The sequence below is a fragment of the Temnothorax curvispinosus genome, unplaced genomic scaffold, assembly GCF_003070985.1.
Source record: "Temnothorax curvispinosus isolate PA1 unplaced genomic scaffold, ASM307098v1 QBEX01010269.1, whole genome shotgun sequence".
Taxonomy (NCBI): Eukaryota; Metazoa; Arthropoda; class Insecta; order Hymenoptera; family Formicidae; genus Temnothorax; species Temnothorax curvispinosus.
Genome location: NW_020220049.1, coordinates 119,737 through 138,694, shown reverse-complemented (window position 1 = coordinate 138,694; position 18,958 = coordinate 119,737). Strand labels below are relative to the sequence as shown.

Below are 18,958 nucleotides of genomic sequence, written 5' to 3'. Positions count from 1 at the left end.
ACAGGATGATATCATATTAATAGTGTTGTACCTCCTCGTAATTTTCTAACTCTATTAATGCTAAAAATCTGCAAAACAATGTTAATGGAAACGTTATGAAATATTTTTAACATTGCACTGTCGCAGTCTTCAATCGTTTTGTCGTAATTGCCCTGCTTAAAATATGCGGCAGCTCGATTATCGTAATACAATCCCTTAATAAATTATTTGTGACATGAGTGATATCAACAAAATATAAAATATTACTTGTTAATATATATTTCTATTTCTAAAAATTTCTTTCTTATAAAATGTTATACAAGTTAATATTAAAAAAAAAACATTGTCCTTATAAGATGTTATTCTTTTATTACAAATTTATTGAAATTACGAATAAAATTTGCGTGCAAAAGTTCTTTTTTTTTTATGTTAAGCGTGTGTTTCTTTTAATCTCTTCCCCATATTCGTCTAAAATCAAATATAAAATAAATTGGTGCCAGCAAGCAATATAGTATATATATCTATATAGTATATATTTAAATATTATTTTTATATGTAGTGCGATCTTTTACGATCAATATTATAATTCATCATCAATTATATATTAATCGTAAAAGATCGCACTGTGCCATCACGTGTGTGTTCACTATGCTATTATGTGTGCGTAATCACTATGCCATCACGTGTGCGTATTACTGTACCTGGTACCATCACACGTGTAATCACACGTGATGGCATAGTGCGACCTTCTATGCGTGCACGTATGCCAAAATCACTTGCTCGTGAAGCGAGCATGATCCGTTCGTGCATACACGGTGTGATAATCACGCTGTGAAGGTATCATGTCATGACCCCGCACGAATTGTTATCTGGGGTATATTTGTGTAAGATGACGTAAAAGGTTTTTTTCGGGTGCTAAGAGCGACGCGGCGGTCACTAGATTGATTCGCGCGATAGATCTTACAATAGGCCGAACAATTAAGGCTTTCGCGAAATACACACGTGTTCGAACAGATTATCATATTAATTTTCGAGCGACGAATCTATAATATACTTCGCGATAGCTATTGCAATGATAGTGAAATACAACGTTATAATACACGTTATATACTTACCAGTTAAATAAGTCGTGCTACTCGTTTCGGAGCCGATCCGTCTCCGTCTCGTATATTCGTCGCGTTCTGGAAAAGAGGAACGTAATTAATATGGCGGAAGTGCTTCGTCTCACGCACGCGGTCAACTTATTCTCACGTCGCGCGCCGATAGGCGCCGCGCGATCGCGAATTTTCCAAACTTTGAAAGTCAAATGTTATCAAACTCGCCTATTAGAACGATCGTCATTTTGCATGTTTTCTAGCGAATAGCGTATATTAATATTTTTGGAAAATATCCGGCGATATTCGCGACACTCGAAAACGCGATCGGTCACTTTCGCGATTGCTCGCGCGACGTTCCTTCGGCCGCGAACACACGTACACCGCGGAATACGTATTTTCAAAAGAAATATCAATACCCGAGCTCTAAATCTATACTAGGCGATAGATACTGCGGTGAACGCACGCGAGGTTATAATATGGGTTGTACGTACCGATATTAAATGAGCCGCGATGCTCATTCGGGAGCCGATCCGTTCCGTGTCAGCCGCCTTCTGGAAATGGAACGGAAACGGGCTAATGGAAGGGGAACGCCATACGTCATCAATATGGCGAAGGCTTCGTTTCCGCGCGGGCAACTTCGCGTCGCGCCAGAAGCGCCCGCGCTCGCGCCGCGGCGGGCGTCACTGTACGTCGACACGTCCCGTTTTTTACTTTCGCGTTCACCGCGTCTACGCTTGCCTTATACAGCAGTCATTTTTTCGCTTTATGATTCTGATATCAGGTAAATTATATATAAGTTGATATTGTAGATTTGCAAGTTGCGATATCTGCAATATTTGCAATATCGTATAATGTAATCGCTTCGTCTCGAATATTCACGCGAAACATCTTCGACCGAATAAGGGCCAAAGCATCACGTAACATGTCCCCGATCTGACAGATCAGGATACGCCAAAGCTTGTGCGTTATTTTACGTCCACGACAGTCGTGGCACGACTACGACTGTTATATGTGCTTTGGCCTTTGGCAAAATATATGCGTTCGACGAAATATTCGAAGATGCATCTTCGAGCCGGTGTCACGATGTGACGCTACGCGAGTCAAATGGATGGTTAACAAAAGTGTTGATTAACCGAAAATACGCAATTCAATTTTAACATTGCACGCACGGTATACAATAATTGAGTTTATTAATATCGCAAATATATATTATGTAAAATTATTACATTTTCGACAAATAATAAATATAATATATTAGTATCATGCTTTTCTTTATCTCTCCAACGTGTAATGTTATGTGTTCACTTTTTAATTATCACCTCGTTTCAAGGTATGTATGTATACATAATCGACTCCCTACTCCCCGAAGTCCCTTTATGCCCTTTATCATTGCAATTCATCAATTGTCCTTATCGGCGCTCCGCGATTATCCATCGAGTTATCGACGAGCCTGCTTTTGCTCGACGTTTTCGACGGCGTCTCCTCGATGTCGCTTCCGAGCACGTGTATTTTTCGAAACGTAACGTGTTGATGACTTGATGAAAATTTTCTAACATAACGCATAAACGCCCGCGCGTTGGGGAATCTCGTGCCCAAAATTCGCCTCGATCACGCGCCTGTGTGTGTGAGTGTGCGTGCGCAGAATATGTAAAATGGGCGAGTACACGAACGTGTACACCTTCCACGACAAGACCCTCGCCGAGAGGTTGGAGGAGTACACCAACATCCTGTCGTCGCGTGGGAAAATAGTGCCCGCCTCGAACATCCGTACGGAATGGGTCTGCGACGTGGAGCTCGTCATCGAGCCGGTCGGCTGGCAGGCGTTGTGGAAGATATCGCGCGCCACGTGCGAGAATTACGGCATCCGCTATCCGACCATCGTCAAGGTGGAGGTCCTGGGGATGGACTACCCCATGTTGAACGCCCTGGTGAAGATCACGGCCGTCCAGGACGACATACACCTGCCCGAGAAGCACGAGGTCCCGCTGATCGAGCTCTATCCCACCATCGAGCAGGCGAACCACAGCTTGGACATAGTCGGCACGGCGCATTGCGTGGATCGCCTGCGTTTCTTCTACAATTACCTGTGGATGCCGTGGGACGAGGACGAGGACGACAACATCGATTGGGTGGAGCAGCACCTGGAGCGTAGGATCAGACTGTTCTTCGACATGAATAACGGAGTCGTCAGCAAGGAGACCTGCGACATTATCAAATCGTTAATCAGCGAGGGTAAAGAGATACAGAAGAAGATATCCACGTACGAGGCTTTGCTGCCTGAGGACTTCCAGGAGGACGACGTTCCCGAAGAGCTGGCCCAGGAAACGTGTACCTTGATGAAGCTCCACTTTCGGCTTCAGCAGATCAAAGCTGAGATGGACCTGCTGGAGAATCCGTCGTTGAGAGGATTGCTTGGGAGGAATCAGTCGTATAATAGAAGAAAAAAGCGTGGCGATAATGAAAATAGAAAAAACGTGTGCTATTTTGTGTGGCTGGGGGGTGTTGTCAAAGAGCTGCAGGAACTCTCCAGTAAAATTCAAACAATGTTGCCTGAGGATACGCCCATTAAGTATGTTTCGATTCTATTAAGCAAGGATGTTTGAGAGGGTTAAATAATCATTGTAGTTTCTAAATTGTTTGTATTTCAGAATCTGCGGCTATCTCGACGACGTTATGGATATGTTCGAGACGGGCGATACTATTTTTTTGGGCAAAGGAAATTATTCGATTAAAAATTCCAACGGGTTGCAAGAAGGAGGTTTAATTATGGGACTTTCTAACGCAGAGAACACTATAATTTCTCCTTCACTTGAGCCAGATATGACATCGTCTCTGTTCGATCTATCTGGCAATGAGGTATGCCTCTGGTAATTCATTTTCTCACGTTTCTGCTACTTCTGTCATTAATTTTGTAATTTATTTTGTGTAATACAACAGATATTGTTGAGGAATATCTGCATCGACCTGGGAATACTTCAGGCAGGCATAATTGTCAGGAAGGGTTGTACCGTAATTGTAACTGGTTGCAGAATACGTGTCTCTAATGTCACTGCAAGTAATAGCGCTAAATGGGGCGCGGTTGTTATGCCGGGAGCGAAGTTAGTACTTGAGAACACGAGTTTCCAAGGATTGGGGACCGCCATCATTATTTATGGTACCGGCGAGGTCGTTATGAATGATTGTATCTTTGAAGGCTGCGAGGGTGTACGGGTAAAGTTATTTTGCATTAGTCTCCGCTGCGTTGCTCTTTAGAATATTTATAATAAATGTATTACGTCTCTTTTTTTTCCAGCTCAACGACAATGCAAGTTTTACCGCGAGCAGATGTTCCTTCGAGCACATTGAAAAGGGACAAGCTGTCGTGGTAGAAACTGAGAAAGTAACTCGTTCGGAGAGTGTAGAGGTGGGAAGTGAATTGAACAATGCGTCTCTAAAAAATGTCTCTTTAAGCGAATGTAAATTTTCCAACAATGATAAAGGGGATATCACGTTGAGACCGAAAGATACCGCCGCTCTCACCAGATACGTTGCTGTGGTAGAAGAAGGGCCAGCTCCCAAACGGGAAGCTATGGAATTATAAATTTTGCATTATCTGTTCACATTATCATAAATCCTTAGAATTATTACCCTTTTGATACAAAGTGCAAGCTTTTTGGTAAATTTATAAAATCGAATTTTATAAGTTTTCAAATATTTTTCTACAGAAATATAATCTAGTTGAGAGAAAACCTATTGCGTAGGAATAATTTTGCGTCTTGCCCATGCGAAGTTCCGTGAAAATTTGTCACTAATCCATTAATGTTCATTTCTGTTATAGATTAACTTTAATCTCGGTTTAACTTCTTATCTTTTTTCTAATTCTTACGTCCCATTTCTACCAATATAGATTAACCTTAATCTTGGTTTAACTTCTTATGCTTTTATAATTCTTATGTTCATTTCTACCAATGTTGATTAACTCTAATCTCGGTTTAACTTATTTTTCATCTTTTTCTAAGTTAGAAAAAGATAGAAGATAAGTTAAATCGAAATTAAAGTTAATCTACATTGATAGAAACGGAGATGATTAGAACTAGAATAAAATAAAAAGTAAGTAAAAACCTGGTGGCAAAATATCTCATAATTTCTCAGAACATTTTTTAAATATTTTCAGAAATAATTGGAACAGAATTTTCGGAATATTTCAATATTCATATGTATGAAAATTTTTGGTAAATTGCACAGATTTTCTCATATCTATTTAGATTTCAAAGATATGTTAGCGGGAAAATTCTGAAATATTTTATTCTGTTTTTCTGAAAAAAATTTCAATTTGTAAAAATATCTGAAAAATTTGGAGCATTTTGAATTTCAAAATTTTTTTAGAAATTTTGATTAATATGAAAAATTCTGAGACATTTTTCTATAAAATCGAAATTAAAGTTAATCTACATTGGTGGAGATAAATAACATAACCGAGTAGGATTTTTCTTAAAAATATAATTATATCGACCGGTTAAACCGTGATAACGTATCGATGGTTCAAAGTTGAAACCGTATTTTCGTGCAAGTCAATTCTCACGCTAGATGTCGCCAACGTGAAAGATTCGCCGCCGGATCAGTGCTCGCGGTCATCTTGGAGTATCTCGGAGCGTGCGGCGCGTCGAGATATATATATCGTATTATATACTGGACATGACAGTCCTGAGATTACGAATTTCGATAAAGGTGATACCGACTCGCCGCGTCCGTCACGAGCCCGCCACGAGCACGCCCGCGCTAACGCAGCCGCTCGCTCCGAGGCGGAATTTCGCGGTGTTTCGCGCGTGCACCGAGCCGTACCCTAACCTCGTCCGCGGGTCGCCGACTAGGGATGGGCGATACAGTATCGATATTTCAAATATCGATACTTCAGTGCCCAATTATCCCCTATTTGTATCGATACTTTATCGCTCGATATTTCCACGTATCGATACTTGACCCTTGAATATCGAACTTTGGTAGACCTATGTCGACCGTCCGTGGCGGTTGGCGGTGGCGCCCGTGGGCCGGCCCTTGACTATCCTTTGTTTTTTTATGGCCGTTGCCGTTACGTTATCTCAGTGTCTAGAGTGTCCAATGAAGTGAAGAACAGAAGTCTGTAGAGCTAGTTCAAGGTTGAAGTACTTCAAGTACGTAGGTACGTAGTGTACGTACTGTAACAGTAACTCTCTTACAAGAGACTGCAGTTACAATCAAGGTAAGGATAAAAAATAATTATTATGGGAGCTTTCCAGCAAACGACACAAATCGACACAAGCATCGTTTTATCTTTCTTTTTTGGTAATAAGTAACAAAGATAAAACGATACTTGTGTCGACTTGTGTCGTTTGCTGTAAAGCTAGGTATATATTTCTTTTATCTAGTTCACTTTCCAGCAAGCGACACAAGTCATTGAAGTTGTCACAAATGTCGTTCTATCTTTTTTTACTTAGCATTCAATAAATAACAAAGATAGAACGACATTTGAGTTGTATCACTTGCTGGAGAACGCACTCAGATTTTATTATTTATTAAAAGGCTTTTTTATGCTGACACTCGACGCTTGATTTGAGCGTTAAAACTGATCACGTGACCTATCACGTGATCAATTTTGACGCTCAAATCGAGCGTCAGTCAGCATGAAAAAGCACCTTTACTGATCCGTTTTATAGAGTTGAATGGATAATTTTCTTATTTGTATTAGTCTAGACTAGACTTAGAGTGTCCGTATCCAGTAAAGTGAAGAGCAGAATTCTGTACAGCTAGTTCAAGGTTCAAGTACGTAGGTACGTACTGTAACAGTAACTCTCTTACAAGAGACTGCAGTTACAATCGAGGTAAGGATAAAAAATAATTATTATATATTTCTTTTAGTTCACTTTTTAGCAAGCGACACAAGTCATTGAAGTCATTACAAACGTCGTTCTATCTTTCTTTACTTAGCATTCAATAAATAACAAAGATAGAACGACATTTGAGTCGACTTATATCACTTGCTGGAAAACGCACTCAGATTTCTTATGATCTGTTTTATAGAGTTGAATGTATAATTTCCTTATTTGTAATATTTACAGAGTTAAATCTAAGAAAAGTCCTAAGGTGAAAGAGCACATTCCACGTTCCCATTTCCTAACTTCTAACTTCTAACGGCGCACTAACGCACTTACTTTCTATAAAAGTACTAAAAGTAGGCGTGCAAGTTTTCCTTTATTTTATTCTATTTCCTTATTTCTTTCATTTTTTTATTAATTATTAAATAATAATCATCCTATTTCTTTTTCTTTATAGTGCCGCCAAAAAATCCTATTTGGAATTATTTTGTAAAAAGTGATACAGTTGCTAAATGCAAAATCTGCCAGTTAAATGTAAAAACATCTGGAAATACAACTAATTTACATTTCCATATGAATCGATGTCATCCTGATGTTCAGATGGAGAAATCTACAGTATTCGTCAAGACAAAAAGACAAATAGTAATATTTGTTATTTATATTATTACATAACACAATATTTATATTTTTTTTTATTTTTATTCGCCCTTAATTGATGTATGCTTTGAATTTTAGTCCGAAGTAGACAACGAAGATATCATTGACCTTGATGACCCAATCTCATCTCCGGGACCGTCTACGTCTATATCATCAGAAACAGAAACGCGATCGGTATCAGTTTTACGAAATCCAATTGTTTCCTCCAAACAACCTCGAATTGACTCAGCATTTGCAAAACAAAAATCATATCAAGGTATGGAGAAGTTGTAATTATTTAATTGAGTTTTAAATAACTTATTCATTACTAATGTAAGTATATTTAAAAAATTGTTATGATATTTTTAATTTTTTAGATGGAGGATCCAAAGCTGCCGACGTGACAAACAAATTGCTGTTTATGATTGCTAAGGACAACTTACCATTTCGTGTGGTTGAAAAGGAGGGTTTCAAAACCTTCATGAATGCAATATTGCCATTATACACGGTTCCTAGTAGGAGGACCATAACTCATCTCGTGGAAGAGAAATACGAGGTCTTATCAAATATGATGAAAGCAAAACTTTCACAAGTAAATTATTTATCTTTAACTACTGATATTTGGACTGAATCATTAAATATGAAAAGTTTTCTGGGCTTAACGGCACACTTCTTAGTAGAAGAGCAACATAGATCTGTCACAATTGGCGTTGTTGAGATGACTGAAAGACACCAGTCCGAGTATTTGAAAAATTGGCTATTAAATTTAATAGATACATGGAATATACAAAGTCAAAATATTGTAGCCGTTGTGTCAGATAATGCTGCTAACATAAAAAAGGCTATTGTTGATGCCTTCGGTGCAGACAAGCATTTGCCATGCTTTGCGCATACCTTGAACTTAGTTTTGGCGAGAATTATTGATGACGATAATATCGTAAAAGGTTTCTGCGCAAAAATAAAAAATATTGTCACCTATTTTAAAAAATCAGTTATTGCTGCAGATCAATTACGTATTCATTCGAACTTAAAGTTAATCCAAAGTGTTGAAACACGGTGGAATTCCACGTATAATATGCTACAAAGATTTATACAATTGTCCGAAAAAATTAGTGTCATTATTTTGCAATGTCCTACGGCTCCTCCGATGCTAACTGCTTCGGAGTTACAATCGACTAAAGAATTTGTTGAGTTGCTAAAACCATTTGAAGAGGCAACAAAAATCATATGCGGCGAGTATTATCTTACTGCGAGTAAAGTAATTCCAGTTGTCAATATTTTAAAGAATACATTACAGGCGTTTGAACCTTCTACTGATATAGGTCATCACTTTAAAAAGGCGTTAAAAGATCAGTTAAGCAAAAGATTTGAAACTATTGAACACGTATCATCGTTAGCTATGGCTACAATTTTAGATCCTCGATTTAAAAATATTAATTTTAGCGATAAAGTTGCTTGCTCACATGCTATTAATAAAATTACAAGGTTTGTAAATTCTAAGGTTACAGATATTAACCATGAATTTCAAAGTCAACAAGAAAATTCAGATAATAATGATAAAACAAATTTTTGGTCCTATCATGAAAATCTTGTAAATTTAAATATATCTAAACAGATAGTTAATCAAGATCCTAACCAAATGCCAGAGGACTTTCGTTACTATCTGAATCAACCACCGTTAAAAATGAGTGATAATGCCATAAAATATTGGAATATGGCCCGAGATTCGCCTCTAAGAACCTTAGCAATTAAATATTTATCACTAATTGCCACTTCAGTTCCTTCCGAAAGGTTATTTTCTGAAGCAGGTAAAATAATGTCCGAAGATAGGAACAGGTTGACAGGTGATCACCTTAATCAATTATTATTTTTACATTCCCTCGATCTTGGCGATTGGCATTTATAAATTATCAATTCTGCAATACATCACAAACGCTCCTGCCATCCTTCGCGACTGGTGACGAGGCGTTTGTGACGTATTATAGAAGTGAATTTTTACACTCACGTGCAAAAATAAGTAAAATTATTTTTCTGTTTGCAGTAATTACACACTTCAGTGGACTTATTTTTTATACATTCTATATATTAAGTTTCTACTAATGTTTCTTTTCTAATTTTCTTACAATTTGCTTACAATTAAGAATAAAATGTCTCGTAAGTGTATACATACAGATGAGGTAAATTTGCGTTAATTTAATGATCAAAGTATTGCATTTGCTATTATAGTTTATAAGTTCCATTTTCATTTCTTTCTAAGCAGATTTCATATGTGATATTACTGTTATTACACTCACATGCAAAAATAAGTAATTATTTTTCTGTTTAATGTATGTAATCATAATTACAATAATTATAAGTGCTAATGTGATATAATTATAAGTACACATTTTAATATATAAACAATATAAACAAAAACATTTATTTTATAAATAAAAAATTGTACTTAAGGTGTTCTTGTGTACTCGCGTTGTAACTTTTATGCCGCAAAATACCTCTCATTTTATACTTTATTTTACGTCAGAAGTAAGAAATTGGATGCCAAAAATTTTTGCAAACGGCGAACTAATCTAATATCTAATTATGTATGTTTCGATATTGATGATATCGATACGAGACATTCGATATTTTTTGTGTATCGATACTTTCATTTATGATACATATCGATACGATGTATCGATACTTTCAGGCTGTATCGCCCATCCCTATCGCCGACGAGTCGGACGCTTGGCCCTCACGTTGACAAACGTGAGTAAGTATATCTCTCATCGCACCACCGACACAAGATCGGCTCTCGAATGTCGCCTCGCGACGTGTACCGGATGTTCGCCGAGTATCGCGAACATACGGCGCGAGGAGCCTCGGAGATGTCTCGCGAGCTGTGCATTCGCGTCGCATGCGTGTTGCGTGCCTTTCGCGGCGACAAAAGGGACAAGGGCACGACGCGTTCGCGGAAATTGAGAAATGCGCGCGTTTTCTCAGCCCTCGAGTCGAGCGAGCCCGCGTTCGCGAGCGTCGCTGCAAGTGTGCTCCGTTTTCTCTTTTCTTTTCCCCGCTCCGCTCCGCTCCCCTCCCCCCTTTTGTCGCGCCGGCCATGTGCTCGCGCGCGTTGACACGTGCGCTCGGCGCACGTATGAATGAAACGTCACTCGCGCCAACGCGCGCCCGAGCGCATCGATTCTCGATCGTCTCTTTCTCTCTCGCTGTCTCGTCCCGCTAATGATTAATCGCGTTTTCCGTCGTCCGAGCGAGATAAAACCGCGCCGCCCCCCGTCACGCTTCGATATTAATCGCGGGGGGGGTGGGGACGGCGAAGAGACGCGACGGGGCGGAAGGGGGCGCGGGCCTGTCGTTGGCAGTGCGCTAAACGCGGCCGCGTACTCGTGATGTATCGCGCGGACACGCGATGCATATTCATGACGGTAAGGCGACGTAACAAAAATGAACGGGTTTCTCGGCGTTTTGCGCGGCGACCGAGATTCGCCGCCGATCGAATGTCACGGCGGCGCCGTTACGTGGGATATACCTCATTACGAGCCTCCAACTTAACGCTTCTCCCCCTCCGTATCTATCCCGGGGGATCCAGGTTTCCAGGAAAACGAAATGAGTTTCAAAGTAAAAAGATGGTTGATCCGTTATAAGTTCTCAACAAGCGCTTCTATCGTCGTTGAACACGGATTCTGATTATGCACATTTAAATTACCACCATGACGGTCATCGATGACTGATGACTGACGCTGAGTTTTTTGTTTACGTTTTGCGATCAGTGATTGTCATGGAGCGACTGCCAAACAAATATATATATATATATCACGTTTTTATGCAACTCAATACTATAAATTCAGTATTTTATTGCTCTTTTTCATGTAAAGTCATTTAATCCGGCGTGAATGAAAAATCAGCTAAAATACGCTCGACGTGAACGTGTTAGCTTTGCAAAGTCTACTAAAGGTAGCACATCCACTGTAAACAGATAAAGGGTTTCTACAATATTCTTTGTTGACAAACCAAAAGTTAATTAAGCTGTCGTGTAACTTTACCTCTTTTGCCTCTATATAAGCTTTCCTAAACGAAAATTAATTGCATCGAAAATTTAACCCGGACCAAACGAGCGCGAACAAACACGAGCGAACACAGCTTGTTTCGATAATTGCAAAAATGAGTGCACCGCAAGTATTGGCGAGCAATTGCTCATTCATTTATTGTTCGTGCTCGTTTGATTGCCGATTGTTTCGCAATATTCAACGGGTTTAAAGGCTACGTTCCGATAATTCACCATGCCAGTACTAAAAATCTATAGTGTACACGACGTAAACTATAGATTCTCTGGCAGTGAATATCGGAACGTAGCCAAAGAAAGAATAACTGATTAAAACATCGAATACACGTATGCTAATGTTCGCTTTTCTCTGTTTTTTTTTTACAGTTTTCCGCGGTCGCGCGTTCGAATTGCCTTCTCGACGAGTCGAGGCGCTAATTAGGGCCGAGTGGAAGTGCACGACGACGAAGTCACCGTTGACGGACGCGTCTCGCGACATGGTGGAGACGACCGCAGCACCGACGCAGTCCGTCGATGGACAAACGCAGTTCGGTAACACGCGTCACTTCGAAGATCCGTCAGACTGCATCTTCGTCTTCAAGAACACGTTCTCGGATTACGAGGAGCCGCCCTCCGACGAAGAGGTGAGTAACGACATTCGACTTTCATATACAGCTTCTGTATACGCAATATTACTCGTTTAACGAGGCGATTCTACATGACGAAGTGGCTCAGTTGCGACAGCCGCTTACATATTTTTCGAATGTTGCTGGAATATCGCAATCGCACATCCTGCGCCTAAGTCAAATAATATCTCCGTAAAAAGAAAGTTGTGCTTCGGTTTCTTTGAAAATTGCGACATACGCGGAGTGTAATCTGTAATTTATTACGGTGACATGTATATAATTCTCGAACGTGCCGGTTTGATTTGCCGAGTAAAAAATACCGTTAAGTAGTTCGTTTCTCTCATGAATATACTCGGCTTGAATTATGCTTGTTAATTATCGAATTGATATCGAAATACACCGATTAAATATTTTATATGTTATCTTTTCTTTACCGCGGCTATTTTACGGGAAATTTTAGTTACATTTAATTTGTTTCTTTTGTTTTTGCGATACGATGATGCATGAACGAATTTTAAAACGCTCTTTCTCATGCTATATATAGTAGTAGAATAATTAAAAACCGGTTCGTTTGGATATGTTTAATCCAACTCCGATCGTACGAATAATCTGGCTACACATGTTCGCATATTAATCTAATAAGAATCATTTACTTTGTGATACAAGGTCAAACGGTTCTGCACCTTCGAATTGTGCGGCGTTTATACTTGATCGAACGTAAATTGGCGTGCCGCGCATGACCTAAAAGTTACGCGAGATGTGCGAAAACGCTTCATGTTATAACGTATTTAGCAAATAAAGTAGCAGCCTATGTGCGTGTTGGCAATTGTCGCGGGACTGGAGAAGCCTCCTTCGATTGGCTTCTGGCTCGATGTCGGTCGCCGTTAGAAAACGAGGAACGATAAAAAAAAGTCAGGGGAACGATTTTAAAGCACGACTTTACGGTCGATCACATGGCGGCGGATTAAATTATTCCGCTCCACATTTTTCTTTCAGTCGCAAGGGGCTCCCGTGCGTTCTCTCTCTCTCTTTGTCTCATTCTGTCTCTCTCTCTCTCTCTCTCGTTTGGATGCAGTAAAGTCCGATACCATGCTGCACAAACGCTTTAATACCTGATTGCTTTCCGCTCTGCGTGTGAGACGTCTCGCTCGGGGAGCTTTGGTAAAATATATTATTCAAAGGCACCCACGTCATAATCGCTCGTTTCTGAAATACTTGTCTCCGGTGTAGGGCGCAAAATCGTGGTTGAATTATTACCGCGACAAGTATCTCTATCGCGCTGTATAAATGATTGTCGTGTCATATTACAATAGGATTATCGTGAAAGGATTTCCCGTTTTTTCCCGCGTGAAACGGGAATGTGATTAGTGTGCGGCGAAAAAAAAAGAAAAATTTTACTTTTCACGCGGACAAAAGCTATCGCGGTGTGGAAATTTTATATATTTATTATTAACGTGGAAACGTCGCCGTGCATGTCGCTGGAGTATAACAGGTCCGTTTAAACAATATCCGAACCCGCGAATTTCAATTTTTCTCGAGCAGGATCGATGACGTCCGACAGCGGCATCTTATAAATCCACTTCGTAACGTCGATTATGAGCGATTCGCGCATAATGCATATCCTCCGTCGTATCGCGATCGCATCGCGTTCCTACGTGTATTCGGGAATATCTACGGCACCATCTCCGTGGTGTGTCTCTCGGTTACTTGTTAGGTCGCGTGTTCGCTCGTTCGCGAGGACCGTCGTCGTGTCGTGGCGCCCGATAGCGCCGAGATAAAATGTCGCAACCGAACGCGTACATACAATGTGTCGCGCGCGGCAGTACTTTCCGAAAATATCCTCGCTCCGGAGTTGCGAAGTTGTTGCAAAAAGCAAAAATAACCATCCGAGATAGTAGTCGGTTCGTGCAATGCGCGTGGGAAACGAGCGCAGGTCCGATAAGAATAGTCGCGACTACGAGAGCAGGTGAGACCGCTCGAGCGCGAGAAAATTTATGCGAGGAGAGTCGGGGTCGCGGTGTAACCGGCCACGTGAATGTTTAATTAACATGGTGCTTAAAGAGATCTCGTCTTTGGCGACCGCGCTGCATTGCTGACCGCGACAACGAAAGAATATTTCTCTCGGGGAATGTGTGGATTGTTTGTCGTCACATTGATATACCTCAACGCAAGAATAATATACGTATAATTATGCATGATAATTAACACGCGGGAGTTAAGAGAGAGGCAAGCGGATAGCTATGCAGAAACGAGATGGAATTACGACGGCGGGGGTTGAAAGGGCGAAATGTTGAAACAGAATATGAGAGACGGAAGACGATGTATAACGGTGAAAACGATCAATCATTCGAGAGGACCAGAAAACGGTTGCCTCGCGGCTGCAAATAACATCCCGCGTACGCGTGTGTGCGTGCGTACGTGTGTGCGCGCCGGTCAAAAGCATCGGCGCGGGACCGGGACGTATTGCGAGTTACTGTTCTCGGCCGCTTCCGTCGAAGCCCTAAAACGTCCTGCTCCTTTTTTTTCTCTCTATATACTCGTCAGTATACAGAGAGCAGTCGCAGTTTGCCTCTTCTCTTTTCCTAGAGCTCTCGCTCGCTCTAAATTTCCTCATTAGCGACTCCGCGCGCGAGTGTGTCGATTTCTTTGCAGTTGTTTCTTAATGAGGGGCTGCTTTTTCTGTATACACTCGTGCCGAAGTATGCCATGAGGGAGATAATGGAATTTTTTCTCCGGTGAACGTGCGTGCGCGAAAACGAATATCGCAGTCGCTTTCTGATCTATGCCAAGCCACCGCCAGTCATTCTGCCTTTAAACAACGCATGGAGATTTTCCAAACCGATTAAAGCGGGACGACGTGGCGCTGCCAAAACTCATAATTGTGCATCCCGGTGGGACGGGGAACAAGGGAGAGACGAAGAAGAAGCGAGAGAGACGGAGAGAGAGACCCATTTGCCCATTTGCTTTGCGAACTCAACGAATCGCTTATTCTTCGCAATGTCGCGTCGCATTAATGACGGACGCGGCGGCTGTCGAAGCGTCGTGTCATATCACCTGTTTCGCCGTGCACTAAATATACATCCCCCGGTTTTTGTTCGACTCGTCCGTCGGACGGCGGCGGCCGACACGTGTCGCCGGTCAAATTTTGATAAGCGACGAACGCGGTCGGATGAATCCTATCTGCTCGGTGCACCGAAAGTTAAATATTATCGACCGCGATCGCGACGACACGTTTCGATGATAAAATAAGCGAAGCCGCAACACGTCGCGGCTTCGGCGCGCGCTTTCGTCGGGTTTCCAGCAATTAAAACACACGAGTCACCTGATTCGTCGGGATTTAATTTCAATTCCGTTTCGCCTGGCGATCCCGATGAACAAATTAATTTACTTTAACAGGATCTCTTATCTCGTGAACACTCGAAAGTGAAAGATATTTATCGTTCTTTGTAATCCGGATCAAAAAAAGCGAAAAGCCTATCCAATCTTTTAAAAATATTATACAAAAGTTGAGAGCCGCGTAAAATAGTTTTCAATTTAATTTCTCTAGAAATAGTTAAGAGTGCAGAGTCGAATAAAATTGAAAATTTTCTGACGTGCGTAGGCAGTTGGCTATTATGTGTGACGCAAATGTTTTACAACGCATCGTATATATTGTCCGCTCTGTATTAATCAGCGCGACGACAGGTATGTCACGTGATTTAGCTTGCTTTTAAGATTAAATTAACTTGCCTAGCGCTGCCTAGAGAAAATGCGCTTGGCTATGAAATATCATGCCTCGCGCGCTGACTTGCCGCTTAACTATCAGATCGTAAATCACGATATATTTGCACCGTGCCTTCGATAATCCATGGCGAGGTAAATACACGCCAATATTAGCCACTATTATTACACGTTAGCGCACCTACGTTATCGAGATGCTCGATCCTTTATGCATACGATTAAAATTTCCGTCGTGGAAAGATAAATTCTGAATTTGCCGAGAGAGAGAAAGAGAGAGAGGAATTCTCTCATCACCCTTCATATTTTTCGCGTCTCCCGCCCCGCCCTCCCGGTAGCGAAGATGGTTAACTAACTCGAGAGGCGAATGATTGATGCCAGACATTTACGGTGCATAAAACGGTTAACGCGGGCGACGACGTTTACAGCGAAATTTTTCGAATATCTCGGCGCAATGATGAAATTGGCGGGCGATAGATCAATAAAAGCGTTGTTGCTGGCGCGGCAAAGGAAGAGATCTAGGCAGCTCCAGCTGCGGTTTATTTCGGGTTTTAGGTCCGTGGATGCACGATGTCTCGTCTCTAAGAGGCGCGCGCGCGCGCACACACACGCACGCGCTCGCGCGCGCACGCTCTCCGCGCGTGTGCGCGCGGAGCGTGTAAACGCGAAGAGAGAAATAGATTATTTAGCGGCCAATAAACGCAGTAAAACGCAATGTAGTCCGCGTTTCTCGTTTATAGTGCCGCTGCGCGACAATCATAAACAGCGCAATTTTGTTTACGGTGCGTATATGCGCCAGAATGAGATACGTACGCACCTGTCGCGAGGAAAACGTAATTACCTGCGCGGCCGCGGCGTGCCGAATTTAAGAGCTCCCCCCGCCTCAGTCTCGCGTCCGTGCATTTGATCCGACCGTGATAATCGGCAAAACGATCGTCCCGCATTCGCAGGTGCATTTGGAGCCCGATAAATTGCAGACGCGGGTATATATATTCGCGGGGCTGTATTTCGTATCTGTGGAATTGAAATTGCGCGCTACCGAAGAGACCTCGCGCGACATATCGGTTTATACACGCGACACACGTCGTGTGTGTACCACCGCGATGATTTTCATGGCGGCGTTTATATACTGCGGGTTTTGGACTGGGTTTTCGAAATAGCACGCGCGCGGATGGAATCGCGTTCAGGAAAAAGGCAAATTGCAGATTGGTCGGCTCAACGCGACGAGCAATATCGAATGGGGAAAGGGAACGGGGGAGGGGGGACAAGTGATCCCGACCGCTTTGTTAAGCCTTTTACAGTCCGCCCGTTCCGAAAGAACGGCCTATTAACTTCAATTTTTTTGTCCCTCCCCCAGGTGAACGCTATTTTCTAACGGCTTAAAGGCGCTTTGTCGCGTGTAATTGCGCGTACAAATAACGCAATTTTAATTCTGTTTTAACAGGGGACAATAGTGACACTAACGACCGTACGAAAAATACTAAAGAGAGCTAATAACTTGGCAAAACCAAAAGAGCTATAATTGGCGACAAATCCATCCGATTTATATCGAGTTGTGTATCGCGCGTACAATTAAACGCAATTTTTTTTATTTCTTTCTTCGCTCATGAATAATACGTTCGCTAAATTATTCATAAGTTACACCTTGCGTGCCGGATAAGGCGTCGCAAGTTCTAAAATAAGATCCCAGCCGGTGGAGTGGCGTCGTACCTTTCGCGAAATTAAAAGGTTAATTAATCCTGCCTGGGATGACGAAAGTCGCGATGAATTCTGCTTTCCAGAAATGATGAATCGTATATTAATATTAAAATATCAACCATGTTGTAATGTCTCCGAGTGTGTCGCTAAAAAAAAAGAAAAAATATAAGAAACTGGTTTCTATATATTATTGTAAGCGTATTTTTCGTTCGGAATAGTGCGAGCTTTTAATAGACGTTTCGGTTCCTTACCGCCGAGATTTCGATCAGGAGATGCGACTGTCGGGACGATCGATGATAATAGTTAAAGCTGAGCGATGACCACAATATCCGTCCACAAATCGCGTTCAACGACTGTGTTTAGATAACCATCTTTCTATCTAGTGGATAACGGAGAGGCTTCTTAGGAGTTGGGGGGAAGAACTTTATCTACATTGAACAAGGTCACGTTCGCGTGCCAGCCGTCGCTTCTGGATTTTCTTAGGTGATATACGTATCGTCGTGCTTGAGCAGTTCGGAATCTATCTCAAGCCGCAGAAGACCATAAGCTTCTTACGAGTCTTGGAATCGTAACTTTCCGGCTGCAGACGTCGTGCCGTTGATATACCAGAAGTCACATCTCCAATCATCGCTGCGCGAAGCCGGGAACATATAATGATTAATAATTCAGTAGCCGGCGACATTAATGCTAAAAGAAAACAGGCAATTTTGTGACTTTTCCCATTAACTGCGAAACGCGCACTTTCTCGTTGCCAATCTAAAATTGGAATTAGTAGTTTTAATTGCGGTTAACTCCCGGTAATTTCCGGTCAGTCAGCGGTCCGGTGTCCTTGGGGGGGAAAACTCGAACATCGTCGGGGCATAAAATGTTTATACGTCGGGGCGCTGCACCTGCTAATTTTGGCGCGTCGACACCCCGTGGCGAAAGAGATTCGATCTGTGCGGCTCGCGAATCGGGAGGTGGCATTGAAGATAAGCAGGAAGGTCGCGACGGATCACGTATTATACGTATCGCACGTGCACGAATATAAGCAAGTCGCGATCTGGCACGCGGACGTGTAATGCGGAAAAACTTTCGAGAGCGATTAGAACGTACGGCGTATAAATCGCCGACGCGACGTTCTTTATTTATGATATGTTTAACCGAGAGTAAACCGTTGCGCAAACGGCAGCTTCTTCGTGGATAAATGGAACTTCGTGGTAAATAGGTGGTTCAAATAGGATGTCAGCGACGAAACTTATCATTCTCACATATGTCCGAGCGTAAACGCGTCCAACCGGAAGGCCATTAGGTCGCGTTTCAACAACGGCTACTCGGAATGGTTTCTTTATAGCATTT

The 18,958-nt window shown here is 41.9% G+C and overlaps 2 protein-coding genes across 4 annotated transcripts in view; both read left to right on the top strand.

The window, feature by feature from the left end:
- Positions 1 to 2,370: 2,370 nt before the first annotated feature.
- LOC112459960 overlaps positions 2,371 to 18,958 on the top strand; it is a 128,348-nt gene continuing 111,760 nt past the window's right edge. The window contains exons 1-6 of the mRNA XM_025024339.1: positions 2,371 to 3,645; positions 3,725 to 3,932; positions 4,014 to 4,286; positions 4,369 to 4,531; positions 11,678 to 11,680; positions 11,967 to 12,223. Of these exons, the coding sequence (XP_024880107.1) occupies positions 2,729 to 3,645; positions 3,725 to 3,932; positions 4,014 to 4,286; positions 4,369 to 4,531; positions 11,678 to 11,680; positions 11,967 to 12,223 (1,821 nt within the window). The 5' untranslated portion in view covers positions 2,371 to 2,728. The remainder of the gene's footprint in view (positions 3,646 to 3,724; positions 3,933 to 4,013; positions 4,287 to 4,368; positions 4,532 to 11,677; positions 11,681 to 11,966; positions 12,224 to 18,958) is intronic.
- LOC112459956 (zinc finger BED domain-containing protein 1-like) lies at positions 5,928 to 9,911 on the top strand. Of its 3 annotated transcripts, XM_025024331.1 has the most exons (6): positions 5,928 to 6,294; positions 6,781 to 6,913; positions 7,151 to 7,263; positions 7,365 to 7,549; positions 7,643 to 7,820; positions 7,921 to 9,911. In XM_025024331.1, coding segments are annotated over exons 3-6 (1,893 nt in total). In that variant the 5' UTR covers positions 5,928 to 6,294; positions 6,781 to 6,913; positions 7,151 to 7,262; the 3' UTR covers positions 9,450 to 9,911. The 3 variants fall into 3 exon arrangements, with proteins under 3 accessions (XP_024880099.1, XP_024880102.1, XP_024880101.1); XM_025024334.1 differs by lacking the exon at positions 7,151 to 7,263; XM_025024333.1 differs by lacking the exon at positions 5,928 to 6,294 and having other exon boundaries at positions 6,512 to 6,913.